This window comes from Stigmatopora argus, chromosome 18 (genome assembly GCF_051989625.1).
Source record: "Stigmatopora argus isolate UIUO_Sarg chromosome 18, RoL_Sarg_1.0, whole genome shotgun sequence".
In the NCBI taxonomy this organism is placed as follows: Eukaryota; Metazoa; Chordata; class Actinopteri; order Syngnathiformes; family Syngnathidae; genus Stigmatopora; species Stigmatopora argus.
Genome location: NC_135404.1, coordinates 4,969,358 through 4,989,064, shown reverse-complemented (window position 1 = coordinate 4,989,064; position 19,707 = coordinate 4,969,358). Strand labels below are relative to the sequence as shown.

Genomic DNA, 19,707 nt, shown 5'->3' with positions numbered 1-19,707 from the left:
TAAGATGCCATTTTCCTGACATAATAGTTCTTTGAGATATGAGCTGTTGCTATTTTGACATAAGAGTAGACTCCGTTAACAGAAGGGAAAAAATATAGCATTAAAATACAAATATGCCAGTTTAAATGCAATTTGTGTGTATGAAAGAAAAACATTTGGTGTACATATATGGAACTAATTCTGATTGTATCTCAAGGCAGCACCATACAATGAGGGAAATTACATTTGAATATTATTGATTGCCGTTGCTGGCAATAAAAGTCCAATCCATTGACCAGTCAATGGATTATTTTTCCGGGTGCTTCACCGCAGGGTATTTAAATGTAAAACCTTACTTGGCGTAGTAAGAAATTGCCTAAATTTTTTAGGTAGTTTTGTGGAAAGAGCTGCAAAATTGACAAAATCTCTCCAGGGACAAAAGTGCAATCTGTGCCCTTTTCTTTGTTTCTTATGTTTCTCGAATCAGACGCCTGACAAAATGTGATTTTTTTTTTTTCATACACTTTATTTGGAAGTTTGTCATAAGTCGTAATCATGACACGAAACCTTTCATGAATATATGAATGAATGAGGATGATAGATATCAAATGTCCATCGTATAAGTATGTCACTTTTGATGCGTAATTGACATTGTTTCAAATGTCTTTGGGTTAAAATATTTAATGACATATGCCATAAGCATTCATTGATGTACATGACAGGTGTCATGTCATAATTGTGGCGGTGTTATAAGCATTCAAGCTATGTTTCCTTTTTTTTTCATTTTGATTGAAATGTTTGTGAAAAATCGGAACAGTGATTTTTAAATCTTCACATTTTTCAAATAAGGCATCTTGTGTATGTACTGGACGTGTGTGGATTACATGTGTGTGAATGTATGTGGCCGCTTTGGGGAATTAAATGAGATTGGTTCTCATCATTTTTAGGATTCTGTTGGGGATTTTGCTTCTTTATGTCCAAATATACATTGAAAAGACTATATATGGTGTAGTAAGGAAAGCGGGGAAGGGATTTGGTCAAATTTGGCAACAACAAAAAAACAACCAACCATGTGCATGTTTTTTTTTGTAAATTAGGGCATTTCAATTGTGGGCAGTATGTGTAGTATGGGCAGTATTTAGAGCACGGGTGTCAAAGTGGCGGCCCGGGGGCCAAATCTGGCCCGCCGCATCATTTTGTGTGGCCCGGGAAAGTAAATCATGAGTGCCGACTTTCTGTTTAAGGATCAAATTAAAATGAAGAGTATAGATGTATATTAAATTTCCTGATTTTCCCCCTTTTAAATCGATAATTGCTATTTTTTAATCCATATTTTCTCTGTTTTTAGTTCAGAAATCATTTGGTAAAATCTAAACAAATATAAAAAAGCTAAAATAAACATTGTTTTAGATCTATAAAAAACTGAATATTCGGGGCCTTTAATCCAGTTCATTTAATCCATTCATTAAAAAATAAAAAATATATCTAAAATGGTCCGGCCCACATGAAATCGAGTTGATATTAAAGCGGCCCGCGAAACAACAAGTCAAGTCTGACACCCTTGATTTAGAGTTTTGGTCTCCTAGATTTTTTGCCCCCCGAAAAACACTCGTGTAGAACATTTATAGTAAGGTTTTTAAATATTAATAAAAACATTTAAGGCACTTGGATGTAAAACAATAAATAGTAAAGTAGTTTTTTTTTAAACACCAGGTATGTGTAGCTTGAAAAAAACCCAACCCTAAGTATACAGTAAAAAAAAGAGAATAAGCTGCTTTTTAAAACTAATATGTACATATTAAAACCTTTCTGCTGAAAAACAATGTATAGCCATGCTTATTTAGTATGAAAGAAATATGCATTTTTTGGCTTAATTATAACCAAATAGGGCACTGGGTGTTGCCAAAACTATTTATGAAATTAAGAAAAAAACAATTTATTTTTGTTAACCCACTCAACAGCCTTATCAAATAGGGCAACTTATATGATTAGATTGAAGAAATTTGAGAAATATGAAAATTAAACTTAGCTTTGAATAAATGAAACCATAATCTTTAATTCAATATGTTAATAACTTGACTTTAGTGAGCAGTCAACATAATAACTTGATTTTGTTGTGGCTCTGGTTGTTGACTTGCACTGTAGTTTGCATGATTTTGTCCAGTTTTGTCCCTCTTTTTGTGCAGCTAGAGGGAATGCGTCCACGTGACGACGACTTCCTCCTCGCCAACGTGGTCGCTAGGCTGGACAGGTTGGTAAAATGCAATGGCTCTCATGGTGCACGCCGCCGTGGTCGTTGTGCAAAAGTACAGCCAGACGCTTAACGTCAGGCCCGCGGTGCGCTCCTTTTTCCACGTTTCTGGAATTTTGGCGGCAATGCGCAGGGGCTGGGACAAATCCGCGATTGCGCCCGTGGACGCGTCAGAGTCTGACAGCCACTCGTCATCTAGGGAAAAGTGGGATGGGTTTGAAGCATGTTAATCACTGGTAGACGTCCAATCCATTTGAAGTGAGAGTGTTGCTTTGAAGGGAAAATCTTAAGAAAAATCATCAATATTGCTGAAATACTATAGGAATCAAAAGCACATTACAGAGGTACTTCGAGATACGAGTTTAATTCCTTCCGGGCCTGAGCTGGTTTGTCGATTTACTCGTAACTCAAATGAGGGTTTCCCATAGAAATGGACTAAAAACAAATTAATTCGTTCCAACCCTCTGAAAAAACACCCAAAACAGGATAGTGGATTGGAAAAACATTTTTATTTGTTCTAATTTGCCATCTATTAACAAAGTAACATAACTAGTGGTATAATAGTACTAAAATGTGTTTAATATTACTAAAATTAGACGGAAAATAACTTTACACTAAACTTAATTATAATTTGTTTTAAATTTTGATACCTTTCTTCTCCCAGGTTGGCTCTATTTGCCCCGCTTCCACCCTGACTTTCCGATGCAACCTATCGAGGGTTGTTTGCTTTTGTCTTCCCTTCAAAATATTCCCAAAATGATGCACACAGATGTCCTCACAATAGGATAACGCACGACCACTTGCCAACCAGAAGTAGTATATACGCCATTCGTACTGACTAACGAGAAAATATTACGCCAAAAAAATGCTACGCTCCGCCTAGTGCTCGTAGAGACATTACACGAGGGATTTGCGGGGAGAGAGACAGTGGCCATGATGTTCTTATGAGCAGCCTCTTGCGTCTGCTGTATATCAAAATTTTGTATATCAAAATTTGTCTCGTATCTCAAGATAAATATTTGCCCGAAATTTTACTCATATCTCAAATTGCTCGTATGTCGAGGTACCACTGTATTAGGGTGAATATCATAAGGAAGTTAAAATTTCATCTATTAATGGTTGTTTTTGTAATGCAAAACAGAAAATAACCAACAAATAGGAAATGTTACTTTGCCGACATACTTTTGATAATCATGACACCCCCCTGCCGTCGTCGACTGCCTGCCTACCTTCGGCGGACAGAGTCCAACAGCTGGGTGCTTCGTCGGTAAGTTTGGCTCCCTCGGGAAGCGACAGCGCCAGCGAAATGACCAAAGTCTGCCCGGCGTGGACGGAAACTGGCGGCATGTCTATCCTGACGGCGCCTTTTGGCATCTTGGCCGATTTCAGGCGACCGGCGGCTTTAACGTCCGGCGCGTCGGTGGAGTCTGTGGAAATGAGAAACTACGGAGGTCGTCGGAGGTGAGCGTCGGGGGCACGATAGTGGGACAAAGGCAAAGCACGTCGCTCACCCGTGAGACGATTTCGGACCGCAGGTCCAGAACTTTGATTTGGTGGTTGTTGGTGTCGGCCACGTAGAGGAGATTGCCGCCGGCGTCCAGGCAAATTCCCCCGGGCTCGTTGAAACAGGACGTTAGGAAAGCCGGACCCCCAACGTCGCTCGCTTCCCCCGTGCCGGCCAGTGTGCGGCACTGCTTGGTTTTGGGGTCCACCACTTTAATCTAAGGGAAGGAGCAGGGGGTCGCAAATAATGAATTGTCAAATTACTTAACTATTTTCATAATGCCGTTATTGGTTGCCTTCAGAATTGTCCATGTTGTTTGTTAATTTTTTTTGAAAATAAAACAAGGGAAAAACAGTAAATATTTGTTGGCCACAAACAAAAAAAGTGAAAAAATAGGACTACGAGCATTAAAAAAGGGCAAATAGTAACTAAAACAAGAATAAGGTCTTAATATCAAAAGAATGATGTCAATACTACGTTTAGTCCCAATACGCCGTTGTACATTGTTTTACATTTTAATCTTTTGAATTCGGATTTTAACTAATAAACAGAAAAAGGGGAGGCAGCGAATATGGTCTATTTTAACCAGTTTTGCACAGATTCCATTTTTTGTTCCAACCTTGGGCTGTGTTGGCATCAGCGTAATTTTTAATTACATTGCTTTGATTTTTTTTTAAATAATTACTGCTTACAAACTTGAATGTAAAGTATGATTGATAATTTGGTTTGATTACTGCTTGACTCACGTGTCAAAGTAGCGGCCCGGGGGCCAAATCTGGCCCACCGCATCATTTTGTGTGGCCCAGGAAAGTAAATCATGAGTGCCGACTTTCTGTTTTAGGATCAAATTCAAATGGAGAGTATAGATGTATATTAAATTTCCTGATTTTCCCCCTTTTGAATCAATAATTGTAATTTTTTAATCTTTTTTTCCGTGTTTTTAATTCAAAAATAATATTGTAAAATCAAAAAATATAGAAAAAAAACCTAAAATAAACATTGTTTTAGATCTATAAAAAATGAATATTCAGGGCTTTTAATCCATTTATTTAAAAAAATCTAAATATATTTAAAATGGTCCGGCTCACGTGAAATCAAGTTGACGTTAAAGCGGCCCGCGAACCAACTCGAGTCTGACACCCTTGGCTTAACTCATTGCTGCTACTGAATGTTTGTTCGTTCATTCCCTGCCACTTCAAACTTGGTTTGGATCACCGCTGGTTATTGCAATAGGCAATGCGGGCAAGCAATCAGGGTGCAATTTAATTTGGGGTGTCTGACCGTAAAAAAAACGTATTGTCTTGACCAAGGGTGCTTAATACGTTAATCACTACTGGTATTGCGTCCGGCTGCCTCACCTTGTGGTTGTAAGAGTCGGCCACGTAGAGCAAGCTGGACTTGGGGGACCACGCCACCCCCAGGGGATGCTGCAGTTTGGCATCCACACCTTTACCGTCCACGTCCCCGAAAGCGAAGAGGTTCTGCGTTCAAGAAAGCATCACGCAAAATGTGTTGGGGTGCTAAAATGACAGATTTGGGATGGAATCTTTCCATCGCTGCATATTATCAGTCATTTTCAATGGTTGACATTGGCGTTGACGTTTGGACCTACCGTGGGGTCCCTTTCGCCGCCCACCAAGGCCTTGACGGCGCCGTCCCGGAGCGCCACCATTCGAACGGTGCTGCTTTCGCTGTCGGCCACGAAAAGGCAGCCCCACGGCTCTTCGGGTGCGGCGGCCAAACCCGAGGGTTGGGCAAAACCCGCCTTGTGCGGGTAGGCGTTGTTGCGGTTTTCCTCGTTGCCGCTGCCGGCCCATCGCACGCACGTGCCTGCCTTGGACTCACTGTGGATGGGGACAGTTTCAAAAGTCTGACCTCTCGCCATTTTGTGTAGGTCTCACCTTGCTTTGGGGAGTTTGCCGTCTGCGAGGAACAAAGCCCAAATCTGATGGGTTCCCGCCATGGCCACCCAGAGCACGTTGTCTTCCGCGCCTCCTACAAACAGGAGGGACATGTATGTTCTAATCAAAGCTATTCCCCAAAACAGGAAAAAAGGAACGAGGCCTACAACAGGATTCTTCCAAGTAAGTTTTAAGACTTTGTTTAACCCTTTCAAACTCATCAATCAGATTTTTTTTCAGATTAATAAATCGAATGAAGGCAGCCCAAGTGGTTAGGGCAGTTCTATGATCGAAGGTTCGATCCCAGCTCCGAACCTTGCTGTGTGGAGTTTGCATGTTCTTCCTGGTCTTGCGTGGGTTTTATCTGGGTAAGTCAGTCTACTTACACATTCCCAAAACCTTTATGATAAGATGGTTGAACACTAAGGAGTATGAGCGTGAATGGTTGTCTGTCCATTGTTGTCAATGTCCCCCGCCTGATGCCCGTAGTTTGCTGGGATAGGCTCCAGCACCCCCCCCCCGACTCTTATGAGTATAAGGGTCTCAAACTTGCAGCCCAAGGGCCAATTACAGCATACATCATATTTTGTGGTCCTCCTCTGACATCTACCATATTTACGCGCATTTATGCCGCACCTTTACAATTGCCTTAAAATGATTGAATTTTACAATATCTTGCGTATAAGCCACCCCAATGTACAATTTTCACCTCTATATTCATGGTTGTATTAGGGAGTACAAATATAGTTTGCTGGGATAGGCTCCGGGACCCCCCGACTCTTGTGACTCAAACTTGCCAATTACAGCATACATGACAATATTTTGTGGCTCTCATTTGACATCTACCATATTTACTCGCATATAAGCCACCCCCCCGTATATGCCTCACCCTTAAAACTTTTGAATTTTACAATTTCTCACGTATAAGCCGCCTCCTATTCACAACTTTCACCTCCATATTCATGGTTTTAATAGGGAGTACAAATATATTACTTTGAAGACAAAAATCTTAAGAAAATCATTGCAAGTGGTATTTCTGAGATACTGTATGAATCAAAACCACAAGGTTAGGGTAAATATCATAAGAAATTAATTGCATAGTATCTAAGAGTCCCCCTTAGGAACTTCATGGTAATTAGGTTTGATACTCACCGGCTGACCCGAGCGCCACATCCCACGGCGAGCTGATGGGCTGCTGGGTTCCTTCAGCGCCACCTGCTTTGTCCGTGCCCTGAGTGCCGACACCGGCGAGCGTGCTCACTTGCCCCGTCGATAAGTCGATCTGCATGGGTGGACAAACAAACATGATGAGGACGCAGAAGAACCGAGCGGAATCGTGACCGGACGTTTGGTCGAAAGACGTTTGGTCGACCGGACGTTTGGTCGCCGGGTTCGCTCGCTGTCAAATTATGACAGAGTTTACTGTTGATATTTTGATATTAGATATTTAGATATTAAACTCACTCTCATGATTATAATTTTGAGAGCCGGTTTCAACAGTAACAACCCGGCGACCAAACGTCCGTTCTACCAAACGTCTGGTCGACCAAACGTCCGGTCGACCAAACGTCCGGGGACCAAACGTCTTTCGACGAAACGTCCGTTCTACCAAACGTCTGGTCGACCAAACGTCCGGGGACCAAACGTCTTTCGACGAAACGTCCGTTCTACCAAACGTCTGGTCGACCAAACGTCCGGGGACCAAACGTCCGGGGACCAAACGTCCGGGAACCAAACGTCTTTCGACGAAACGTCCGAGTATCGAGCGGAATAGGCGGCCTCATCTGACCTTCCGGATCAGGTGGTTTTCCGTGTCGGCCACGTACAAGGTGTTGCCCTTCGCGGCCACGCCCTGCGGGGCGTTGAACGAAGCTTCGGATAGGCGACCATCTCGTCTTCCGCTTTCGGGACCTGGACAACAACGATTTTTTAAATAACAGAGCTGTTTTTTGGCGTTGCAAACATTATAAATTTCAATAGATAAATGTCCAATTCAATTTTGACTGGGAAGTAGGGGTGGAAACCTATTTCACTTCCAGAGACCTCTGATCTATTTAGACTGGGAGCAAAGGATCAAATGTCCGTGCAGAGTTAAGCACCACTAGCTTACCGCCGATGACGTGCAACAGCTGACGTGACGTAGCGGACACCACCAGAATCCGATGGTGTCCGGTATCTGCGATAATCAAGCGGTCGCGGTCGACGCAGACCTTCCCGGGAAATGACAAGATGCCGGGAAGCTGCGAGTCCCGGTAGAGCATGACGCCCACCGGGTGCGGCCGAAGCAGCCCCTTCTGCCGGTAGTGACGGAGGCTGACGTCGGCCAAAAGCGTCAAGCGGTCGCGGTGGCCTTCGCCAACCAGCGAGAAGAGCAGGTTTCCCTGCGGGCCCACCAGAACCAGCGTGGGCCAGCAGGAGACCTCCAGCTGGTTCCAGAGCAGTGCCTCGCTGTCGTTTACCACCGGGTGGCGGATGTCGTAGCGGAGCACCGCGCTGCGGACGTTGTCCGCGACCTTTCCGAGACAAAGACATTAATCAGTCGCCTTTATATATACCGTATTTTCACGACTATACGGCGCATCATATTTTTAGCCGCAGTGTCAGTAACGAGTTCTATTTATGTATTTTATACACACAAAGGACGCACCGTTTTTATAGACGCAGCCAGGCATGGCAAAACATACACCAGCTTAAACATACACGCTACACCCACACGCTAAACACATTTTTAAAAAGGCAACGAAGTAAAACTGAGTTCGGTTGTACTTTATTTAGCCATTTTACAATGTACCCACGTCATCATCACCCACAAATCCATCAAAGTCCTCATTTTCTGTGTCCGAATTGAACAATTGTTCAAATGAGTCATCGAAAACGCTGAGTTTTATACGTTCGTCCAGGCGGCCACAATCCATTCGCAAATAGTAGCTAGCTAGTAGCTAGCGTAACTATTCCAACGCTGTCTTCCATTCTTCGTAAAGCTGTGTTGATGTCGATGGCCAGGCCACAATCCATTGGGTGTATTGACAAAAGAACTATATATCCCAGCAGTCACTGCGCAGTACTTTTTCTACGGGAAAATAGTAGTCGGGGGCTGCTTGCCATAGTTGTGAGAGCTGTAGAGGATGGTGTACCCTATCGACTGATTTATTTTATTTTATCGTGATAACAATTTTAGTGTTGGTCCATATATAAAGCGCACTGGATTATAAGGCGCCCTGTCTATTTTGGAGAAAATTTAAGACTTATGTGCGCCTTATAGTCGTGAAAATACGGTACACACATTTTGAGTATGGCGTTCAAGGAACAACATTTAAAAATACGAATTGTTTATGGCCCTCGCTATCAAAAAGGTTCCCGACCCCTGGCATAGAGTGCCGACTTACCTTTTCATTTGGGAATTTGGCTGAATGTACACCAACAATAACCAATCCATCTGAAAGGATGTTTAAGAGAAAGACTGCATTATTAAAACAGAACGAGTTCAGAAGACAGCAAAGTTCATTTGCAATTTCATTGAATGCCACCCTAAAATGTAACAAATCAACAAATTTGTGTAAGTTTATTTAAGAAAAAATGATGACTGAATCAAGGGTATGGCTTATATGCGCACAAGACTTACAGCGTCACTCTACTATTTTTCACCAGCAAATTAACATTTACTATTTGTTGGTTATTTTCTGTTTTGCAGTAAGAAAACAACCATTACTGGATGAATTAATTCCTTATGATATTGACCCGAATAGTGTGCTTTTGATTCATACAATATCTCAGAAATACCAGGTGCGATGATTTTTCTTAAGATTTTCCCTTCAAAGTAAGACATTTTTACTCCCTATTAAAACCATGAATATGGAGGTGAAAATTGTGAACCAAGAGGCGGCTTATACGCGGGGGAGGCTTATATGTGAGAAAATGGGGTAGTGCACAAAAAGTGCGATACCTTGCACTGAGTGCTTCTGTTCAAGATGGTGAAGGTCTGGCAGAATGTGCATGCAGTTGATGCAGCAGTAGGTAAAGAAGTCTAGCAATACCAATTTTCCAGACAGCTCCTTGCTAAAAGACAGCGGCCCCTCTGTGTTCAGCCATTCCAGACCTGCAAAAAAATTGAATGCTCACTCATTGACGACAATACAGTAATCCCTCTAATATTGCGGTTAATGTAGAACAGACATGGTCGCGATTAACGAAAAAACGCAAAGTAGGATCACCCCTATTATAATTACTTTGGGGGGGTGGGGGGGCTGAGTCCCAGACCGGGGAGTGGCTTCTGCTTACGAGTTTCAGCGTGGATTTTCACATTTTTATGAACTTCAACAAAAAAATTAATTAACATTTTTTTTCTTCAGTGCTGAGTCCATGTTGCGAGTTTCAGCATCAATTTTCACATTTTTATGCACTTAAAATAAATAAAAAAATCCCAGGTAAAAATCCGCGATGTGGTGAAGCCGCGACATTCGAGGGATTACTGTAAAAAGGAAAAAAACAGGATTCTAAAATTCACTTAGGAAGGGATCTGCTAACACCGCCCAAATATATCCAGTCTTGAAGACGTATGTAGCATTTCTGGCTAACCAAAACAATAGCCAACTTTGATGCCGTACCAATCTCAAAATCTGGAATCTGCAGTTCTTCCCTCTCGTCTATATCCTTCAAATAATTGAAGACGAGGGCTTCCATTGATTCACGTGTGTCGGCTTCATCTAAAGAGACATCGAGCACACTTTGGAGAGGAAACAGAGTTGACAAGCGGCACTGAGAAGCCATGACAGAAACTTCAGCTAGTAAACCCGCTTAGGTAAACTCATTCCTTAGATTCACGCACCGACTTTCGACAAAAATGTGATTAAATAAGATTAAAATAATATTTTAGATATTCGTAATAAAAAAATAAACAAGTAAACGTAACAGTATGGTCATAAAGTTAGCATATTTCTTTTAATTATAATAATGTTTCACTCCTGTTTGCGTGTACTTTATACCGATTTACGTCATTAAGAAACTATTGGAAAGTGCCGCCGCGTTTCAACCTCTGCATTTACTTAGTTCAACTCAACGATGGCGGGTAGCGTGTCGCCAAGTCAATTCACATTTCTTCAGTTAACAACGACCTTTTTTCAAAATTTAAACCTTAATTTTTGGAGCTAGTTTTACAATAGTTCTTTTAGTCAATCTCCCCGGAAGCGGAATGTTAATGCAAGGAAATTCTCTTGTTTTAATGAAGACTTCGGGTACGTCGGGACGCCGGTAAGGCTACGAATTTCCTCCAAATCATTTGAAATGTCCCAAAAGACCGACTCTGAAAATGACATTTGGAATTATAAACCTCGCGTAAAGACAAAGAAGAAACGTGAGTCGCCTGCGTGTGGGAATCCTGCCCGGAGAAAATGTAGTACGGACACAAAGTCCGTCCGCCCCAATGGACAATGTGATGGCATCTCGTTATCCCAAAATGTTGACAGTGAAACCAAGGAAGACTTTTGTCCCATTTGCCAGATGCCTTTCTCCATCTTATTGGTGCAATCGCAAAGATGGCATGTTGCGGAATGTCTGGACACACCGAGGGATGCTTGTCCAGGTAAGTCCACGGTTTGAATCTAGGTTGAGTCTAGCCGCCTGTTGTAGACATTCAATTCATTTGGACTGGGAAGGCTGTCTTTGTCATTCCTGTTGTGTCATCTGTTTTTTTAGAATGCCCTGACGGGTCCGCGTGCTCGTCATCCATTCCGAACCACTACAACAAGTTCAAGCACTCGCAGCTGGCCCATGCTCGCGCCACCGGCCTCGCCACGCCGCTTCTCTCGCATCGCAACGAGCACAATTCCCCGAATGACCATGTCGATGCGTCGCCGCCATCATCAACACCTTCGCAAACAAGAAACGGCCTTCTGCTATTACGCTCGCCCGGCCCGGAAGACATGAAAAAGAAGAAAGGCTGGTCTCCAAGAGGACGTTCGTCCGTTACCTCCTCGCAGGAAAGCGTAACGGCGCTGGTGACCCCTTGCCACAGTTTAGACCAAATCCAAAGGTCACCCCACAACAACGATGAAATATCCTACTCGCCTCTTTCGGAGCTCCCCGCCGAGATTGGGGTGTCCGAAGACGAAGACTCGGTGCTTCTCTTCGACGAAGACAAGCCTGTCCCGGACGTGACGGATTGCCCAGAAGGCGCCGTCCGAGCGGAAAAGATTCAATCCCCTCAGAGCAAAGTTTTAGAATGCTTGAAGGAAAGTCTATCTTTTGTAGCGCCTCATCGGATGGAGGCGCCTCCACGCAACGGACTCAAGCAGACGGACATCGGAGTGTTTTTCGGGCTCAAACCGCGGAAGACGGACGTGCCGGGATCTGCTGTCGTGGCGAGCCAGGTTTCTTCGAAAGGGCGAGGGAAAGTGAACGCGGGCGCGAGGGAACGAGACGATAAGGACGTAAACGGAGTCGGGGAGGAGACCAAGAACAAACGCCGGAAGCGAAACGACAACGGACAACAACAACAACGACGATGGTGTCCCTTCTACAAAAAAATTCCAGGTGAGTCCTCGTCGTCTTTTTTCTCTTCCAATTTGAACACGGCTCATTTTCTTCAGGCACAACGTTCACCGTCGACGCCTTCCGCTACGGCCCCATCGAAGGCATCACCGCTTACTTCCTGACTCATTTCCATTCGGACCACTACGGCGGCCTCACCAGGAAGTCCACGTTTCCCATTTACTGCAATGAAGCAAGTCCACGCGCGGCATTTTCAAAAAAGAAGCGTCCCGGGTGTTTCTCAAGGTTAAACGATTTTTCGTTGTTGTGCAGATGACGGCCAAGTTGGTGAAGAGCAAGTTGAAAGTGGACGAGCGCTTCGTGCACCAGCTGCCCATGAACACCAAAGTCTGCGTGGACGGGACACAGGTGGTCCTTCTCGACGCCAACCAGTAGGTTGCCAACTTCCGTCGCGTCTTTAAATTTTAACAAGACACTCACTGACTAGCGTTGACGGTGGTAGATGTCCAATCTATTTTGACTGGGAGATCGAAGCGCAGTAGGCGGCGACACCCTGAATTGGTGGCCAGCCAATCGCAGGGCACAATGAGACAGACATCATTCACACACACACTCATACCAAGGGACAATTTAGAGTGTTCAATCTGCCTATTATGCATGTTTTTGGGATGTGGGAGAAACCCAAACCCACGCAAGCCTGGGGAGAACATGCAAACTCGACACACGATGGTCGAAACCTACTGGGAATTTAAACTTTGATCTCAGAACTGTGAAGCAGATGTGCTAACCACTCGGTCACCGCCCAATTATACACGTGCCAATTTGGGACCTCTACTTATGAATTTTTCTAGATACGAGCTACGAGCTAGATACGACTGAGCTCGTATGTCGATTTTTTACGTAACTCAAACGAACGTTTTCCATAGAAATGAACTAAAAACAAATTATTTCGTTCCAACCCTTGAAAAAACACCCAAAACAGGATGTTGGATTGGAAAGATTTTTTTTATTTGTTCTAATTCGCCATCTATTAACAAAGTAACAAATAACTAGTAGTTTAATATTACTAAAATGTGTTTAATAATACTAAAATTTGACGGATTTTGCGGAGGGGAGAGGGGGTGGGGGACTTTTTGCACGGCAACGCGCTCGTAACATAACAAACTATTTAAATCAACTTGGATTACGATTCAGACACTCAAAAATAAATTCAATCAAACCTTACAGTAAACTTAATTCTAATTTTGTTTTAAATTTTGATACCTTCCTTCTCCCGGGTTGGCTCTATTTGCCCCGCCTCCACCCTGACTTTCAGATGCAACCTATTGAGGATTGTTTGCTTTTGTATTCCCTTCAAAATACTCCCAAAATGATGCACACAAATGTCCTCACAATACGATAACGCACGACCACTTGCCAAAGACAAGTAGTATATACTCTTCTCGTATTAGCGATCGCTCTGCCATTCGCAATGACTAACGGAAAAAAAACACTGAAAAAATGCAACGCTCTGCCCAGTGCTCGTAGAGACATTACACGAGGGAGTTGCGGAGAGAGAGAGACAGTGCCCATGATGTTCTTATCGACATCCACTCGCGTCCACTGTCTGCTCGTATATAGAAATGTGTCTCGTATCTCAAGATAAATATTTGCTCAAAATTTTACTCCATTTTTATCTCAAATTGCTCGTATGTCGGTGGACTAGTATGTCGAGGTACCACTGTAGTTAGTTATTATTTATATACACATAAACAGTGATAGCTCGGTATACCTTTGGTTGGATGTTTTGGGACTTTTTCTTCAGCTGAATGGTAAAAAAAGTTTGACACATCCGCACAATGTCTATTTGCCCTTCTAATTGTTTTGATTGCCTAATAACTAGACTTTGACATTTTTTCAGCTGTCCCGGGGCAGCCATGTTGCTGTTCTTCCTCTCCAACGGACAGACGGTTCTCCACACGGGTGATTTCCGGGCCGATCCCGCCATGGAGGCTTACCCGGAGCTGCTGGGTCGTCGAGTCCACACGCTCTATCTGGACACCACGTAAGCGACGCTCGCGAGCCTTCCCCTAAACGTTCCGACCGTTAAAGCGCGTTTCGCCGGCAGGTATTGCGCCCCGGAATACGTCTTCCCAAAACAACAGGAAGTCATCCAGTTTGCCACCTCCACTGCGTTGGAAGCCGTGACGCTACACCCTCGTACGTTGGTGGTGTGTGGCTCATACTCGGTGGGCAAGGAAAAGGTCTTTTTGGGTGAGCAGCCGTCCGTCAGGGCCTGGAAAATATACATTTTTGTGTCTCCCTACTTACAAACATTCAAGTTACGAACAACGGTACATACGAACATGTCTGCAAATTGCGTTTATGTCGGAAATATTCATAAGTTCGATTTTGTATTGCACGCCTTTTTCCGAGTAGTGCTTCTTTCCGCCGCTAATACCGACGCCTGGCACTGTGAGAGCTCACCCAGCATTCACCTTCCTCTGCCCAGTTCGTTGCAGTGCGGAAGTGCGTGAACGTATCTCCAGTGCGCAAAGAACCTTTTTCATTTTAATCATTAAATATCTCGTGCATCCATTATTCAATATGGTTGGTGAAAAGCGAAAGGCTTCTAGTGAGGGAGGTGCAAGGAAGAGGCAAGCCATTTCATTTGAAACGAGTGGCTATAATAAAGAAGCTTGATGCGCGTGAGAAAGTGTTGAGCGTTGCACGGGAATACATCTTGAATCGTTCGACCGTCAGTACCATTTATAAACAGAAAGATCGAGCAGCAGGACCCAAATATTGAACGTTGCACAAAGTTTGCAAATCAATTGAATGATGCCATACAGTGCTACCGCATCATTTATGATGAAAAAAAGAAGAAAACTGTGCAATCATTATTAGATAGCTTCTTTCGGCCAGTTTCTAGTAACTCTCTCTCTAATGTATGTATACAGTACTTTACATATTCTCTCCATTTTATTAAATGTTTTTTCAGTACAAACCAATGCTGGTTACTTATACAAGCCTTAAACATACAAATGCACTTGTATAAACCTTCAATATACTTATATAGGCCTTGAACATAAATTATAATACAAAATAAAGCACTGAATCAACTTATGAACAAATTCAACTTATGAAGAATCACTCGGAACGTAACTCGTTCGTAAGTAGGGGAGCGTCTGTACCGTAAAAACTCTATTTCAACGGCATGCCGTTCTATTTTTCAAACTTTCCCCGTAGTGCCGTTCAATTAGAGCGTGCCGCTCGATTTTTCAACTAGCTGGTCAGAATTTTGAGAAGATGCGGTAAATTTTATGGATGTAAAGAGAAACCAGGTAACATATACATATTTATTTAACAATAGGCACAAATACAAGGCGATTTTTCAAACTTTTCCCGTAGTGACGTTCAATTAGAGGGTGCCGTTCTATTTTCAATTCTTCCACCAAGGTGCCATTTTATTAGAGTTTTTACGGTATTTTAATTTTGGCCGCAGAAAATTAATATATTGAAATTGCAAGCGTGTTTTTAGCTCATGGATCTGCGAAAATGGCCCAGTCATAATTTTGGTTCAGCGACCAATAATTAATCATTTTTTAGCATGGACATAAATATATTTACAGTGTGAAGGCCCAATTGGAAATATGTTTATGGCAATATACTGCAATAATTTTCTACCTATTATTTATTGACGAGCCGTGCCGTCCGTTTTGGGAGCCTGGTCTGTTTTCAAAGAGAAAACTGACTTTTTTTCTTGGTCTTTGTAGCTTTGAGAGAGGTTTTGGGCTGCAAAGTGTGCGTGTCACAAGATAAATATAACACCATGCGGTGTCTGGAGTCGGAGAGCATCGAGCGACGTTTTACCACCGATTGGAAGGCCACGCGGCTCCACGTTCTCCCTATGATGCAACTCAACATTACAGTAGGGAAATGTTATTATTGAGTGTTTTTTGTCTAGTTTTTATTGGACACACCACACACAACTGTGATTTTATTGACTTTTATGCTCTCTTTGTTTTGCAACGTTTGTTTTACTAGTCTAAATAGAACGATAGGATATCAGGGTAGGATTTGCAATACAGTATAGCCTTGTTTTTTGCGGGGGTTACATTCCAAAAAGATCAGTAAAATCCGTGAAGTAGAAACCTTTATTTAAAAATAAATTATTATACAATAAAATACTTTATTATACATTGAAAAGAAAGAACAAACTATTTTACAGGCTCAATCCTTTCACAATTAAAAGTACTGTACTTTAGAAACTTTTTTTCAACAAATAACTTATGTACTGTACTGTCAAATAATAATTTTAATCATCAATGTGAACAAAAGGCAGAAGGAATATTCATTAATTTCGTAATGCAGGGCGTTTTGTCAATATTTTGGGTTTTAGAGAAACTGGAAATTGCAAGAGAATTTGCACGTACGTAATGTAAATTTGGCAAGCTGTCTTACGTACGTGTACATATTCAACTGAAACGTTATTGACGCACAGGTAGAGAAGAAGCGGAGGGACTTTTTAGACAATCAGAATGCAGAACACAATGCACGATGCAAATCCGTGAAGTAGCAAAACCGTGAAAAGTAAACCGCGTTATAGCGAGGGATCACTGTATACCTCAGGATTATTTTTGTTGTTTGTAGACCTTAACTCATTCACTGCCATTGAGTGTTATTGGCTTTAAATCCATTTCAATTGTAACCACTGCATTTTGATCGTATATCGAAAAATTGAGTTAATACTATAATATTAATAAATGAAAAAATGTAACATTCTGATCTTTTTTTTAACCCGATTCCGATCCTCTGAAAAAATGTGACGTCTTTATCATTCAATCAAAAAAAAAGTTGCTCTAATCCTATTTATTTTCCATCAACAAACCTTCACCTCAGTCCCAAAAAAATTCAATCAAAGAAAAAAGCTAAAATGCTAAAATTCTACAATGATTACTTCAATTTAAAGAAAATATTTTAATTTAAAAATGAATTGTTGAGTCTCAATTTTTTTTTGCATTCAAATACACTTTTTCTAACATTGACAGACATTTTTTTATTGTGGTGATTTTTCTTTAAATATCTTTTTTTGGTTTGAAGCAACATTTTTAGTAATTAAATTATAAATACAAAAATGTCATGCCCAAACCCCCAAAAACAGTGCTCATGAATGTTTTTGAGTCTCAAATAGTTTTGCATTTAAACACTTTTTCTTTGATTGAAAATAAATATTTTAATTGAAGTGAATAATAAAGACTAAAATTTTCCTCCATAGATTTCGGAACACGTGATCAGATTTGGGACAACTCTTACATTAATTAATGTCTTCTTTTAGGCCGCATGTGTCAAAGTGGCGGCCCGGGGGCCAAATCTGGCCTGCCGCATCATTTTGTGTGGCCCGGGAAAGTAAATCATGAGTGGCGACTTTCTGTTTTAGGATCAAATTAAAATGAAGAGTAGAGAAATTTCCTGATTTTCCCCCTTTTGAATCAATAATTGTAATTTTTTAATTTTTTTCTGTTTTTAGTTCAAAAATCATTTTGTAAAATCTAAAAATATATTAAAAAAGCTAAAATAGACATTGTTTTAAATCTATAAAAAACTGAATATTCGGGGCTTTTAATCTAGTTCTTTTAATCCATGTATTTAAAAAAATCTAAATATTATATCTAAAATGGTCCGGCCCACAAGAAATCGAGTTGACGTTAACGCGTCCCGCGAACCAACCCCAGTCTGACACCCCTGTTTTAGGCTATAAAATCCTTATGACATAGCCAGGAAATCCACTCTTAAAGGGCCGGTTGCTATTTTCCCATCTTTCTGCAGAAGCTGCGGGCACATCTGAATAGGTTTTCGGATCAGTACGATTATTTACTGGCGTTCAAACCAACCGGCTGGAGTTTCAGTCAGCAGACCACGTCGCTTCTAGACATTCTTCCTGTCTTCAGAGACGGCGTTTCCATTTACGGTGCGATTGCCTTGTCGTCGTTTTCCTAACACGGGGAGCAGCTTTTACAACTATTTTATTTTTTGGCTGTCGTCAGGAATTCCGTACAGCGAGCACAGCAGCTTCTCCGAGCTGAAGCGCTTCGTCCAGTGGCTGCGCCCGCTCAAAATCATCCCCACGGTGAATGTCGGTAGCCGGGACGCCAGGATGGCCATGGAGGAGCATTTTGGCAAGTGGCTCACCACCGCCAACTCCGCCTTGGAAAGAAATTCGGTCGTTAATGAGTAATCTTGAGTTCTTATGCTAAATGGATGTTGACTGCACTTGTCTTTTTTAATGTCTAAATAAAATACTTGTCTTTTTGTATACAACACGTGTTAAAGTGGCGGCCCGGGGGCCAAATCTGGCCCGCCGCATCATTTTGTGTGGCCCGGGAAAGTAAATCATGAGTGCCGACTTTCTGTTTTAGGATCAAATTAAAATGAAGAGTATAGATGTATATTAAATTACCTGATTTTCCCCCTTTTAAATCAATAATTGTAATTTTTTAATCATTTTTTTCTGTGTTTTTAGTTCAAAAATCATTTTGTAAAATTTAAAAATATACAAAAAAAGATAAAATAAACATTGTTTTAGATTATTCAGGGCTTTTAATACAGTTCTTTTAATAAAAAAAATCAAAATATACCTAAAATGGTCGATGTTAATGTGGCCCGCGAACCACCCTTGGTATACAATGACCTTGTGAGAGTACTGTTATTTCTGCACAACAAAAAATAACAGTGCGCCGTATATAATCCAATTTGCCTTTATATATATTTATATATATATGTATGTATATATATATATATATATATATATATATATATATATATATATATATATATATATATATATATATATATATATATACATATACATATATATACACATACACACACATACATACACACACACATACATACACACATACATACATACACACATACATACACACATACATATACACACACATATATATATATATATATATATATATATATATATATATATATATATATATATATACATATATATGTATATATATATGTGTATGTATATGTATATATATATATATATATATATATATATATATATATATATATATATATATATACATATATATGTATATATATGTGTATGTATATATATATATATATATATATATATATATATATACCATGGATACCTTTAGGCTTGCATGGGTTTTTTCCGTGTGCTCCAGTTTCTTCCCACATTCCAAAAACATGGTAGGCTAGTTGAGCACTACATTTTGTCTAGGTGTGAGCGTGAATGGTCGTCCGTCTCCTTGTGCCCTGCGATTGGCTGGTCACCGATTCAGGGTGTCTCCTGCCTGGTTCCCGTAGTCAGCTGGGATAGGCTCCAGCACCCCCTGCGACCTGCGGTTCAGAAAATGAATGATTTTTAGTAATATGTGTCAAGTTTTATTTGCTATTTTTCCTTCTGAAAATACTTAATCATACATCAGTCATTCTTTTTGAACAGTGGTGGACCGTCAGGGCCTGCAAGGCCTTCTCTTCTGGCCTAAAAAAATATCTGAATGACAGACTGATGGTAATTATATTTTGTCTTAAATTGATTAAATGCACTTAGGCCA

General features: G+C 41.2%; 2 protein-coding genes across 3 annotated transcripts; one reads left to right on the top strand and one right to left on the bottom strand.

The window, feature by feature from the left end:
- Positions 1-1,452: 1,452 nt before the first annotated feature.
- Positions 1,453-10,512, bottom strand: nhlrc2 (NHL repeat containing 2). The gene is made up of 12 exons (XM_077626415.1): positions 10,240-10,512; positions 9,579-9,731; positions 9,022-9,071; positions 7,746-8,148; positions 7,425-7,546; positions 6,788-6,917; positions 5,636-5,729; positions 5,347-5,578; positions 5,093-5,215; positions 3,742-3,951; positions 3,460-3,673; positions 1,453-2,425 (listed from the first exon to the last, which is right to left on the bottom strand). Exons 1-12 carry the CDS (start codon positions 10,400-10,402, stop codon positions 2,166-2,168), a joined length of 2,154 nt encoding a protein of 717 aa, XP_077482541.1. The 5' UTR covers positions 10,403-10,512; the 3' UTR covers positions 1,453-2,165.
- dclre1a (DNA cross-link repair 1A (PSO2 homolog, S. cerevisiae)) lies at positions 10,173-18,415 on the top strand. Of its 2 annotated transcripts, XM_077626417.1 has the most exons (9): positions 10,447-11,213; positions 11,327-12,163; positions 12,220-12,353; positions 12,434-12,552; positions 14,022-14,165; positions 14,229-14,374; positions 15,877-16,031; positions 17,930-18,071; positions 18,148-18,415. In XM_077626417.1, exons 1-9 carry the CDS (start codon positions 10,916-10,918, stop codon positions 18,336-18,338), a joined length of 2,166 nt encoding a protein of 721 aa, XP_077482543.1. In that variant the 5' UTR covers positions 10,447-10,915; the 3' UTR covers positions 18,339-18,415. The 2 variants fall into 2 exon arrangements, with proteins under 2 accessions (XP_077482542.1, XP_077482543.1); XM_077626416.1 differs by lacking the exons at positions 17,930-18,071; positions 18,148-18,415 and adding an exon at positions 10,173-10,433 and having other exon boundaries at positions 10,860-11,213; positions 15,877-16,068.
- The last annotated feature ends 1,292 nt before the right edge of the window (positions 18,416-19,707 follow it).

Coding starts and splice junctions, on each gene's coding strand:
- nhlrc2 (XM_077626415.1), bottom strand. CDS start 10,402: ATGGCTTCTCAGTGCCGCTTGTCAACTCTGTTTCCTCTCCAAAGTGTG. Junction 5,730..6,787: donor TGTGGCGCTCGGGTCAGCCG/GTGAGTATCAAA, acceptor TCCTGTTTGTAG/GAGGCGCGGAAGACAACGTG. Junction 5,216..5,346: donor GCGGCGAAAGGGACCCCACG/GTAGGTCCAAAC, acceptor TCTTGAACGCAG/AACCTCTTCGCTTTCGGGGA.
- dclre1a (XM_077626417.1), top strand. CDS start 10,916: ATGTCCCAAAAGACCGACTCTGAAAATGACATTTGGAATTATAAACCT. Junction 12,164..12,219: donor CTTCTACAAAAAAATTCCAG/GTGAGTCCTCGT, acceptor CATTTTCTTCAG/GCACAACGTTCACCGTCGAC. Junction 16,032..17,929: donor TGATGCAACTCAACATTACA/GTAGGGAAATGT, acceptor ATCTTTCTGCAG/AAGCTGCGGGCACATCTGAA.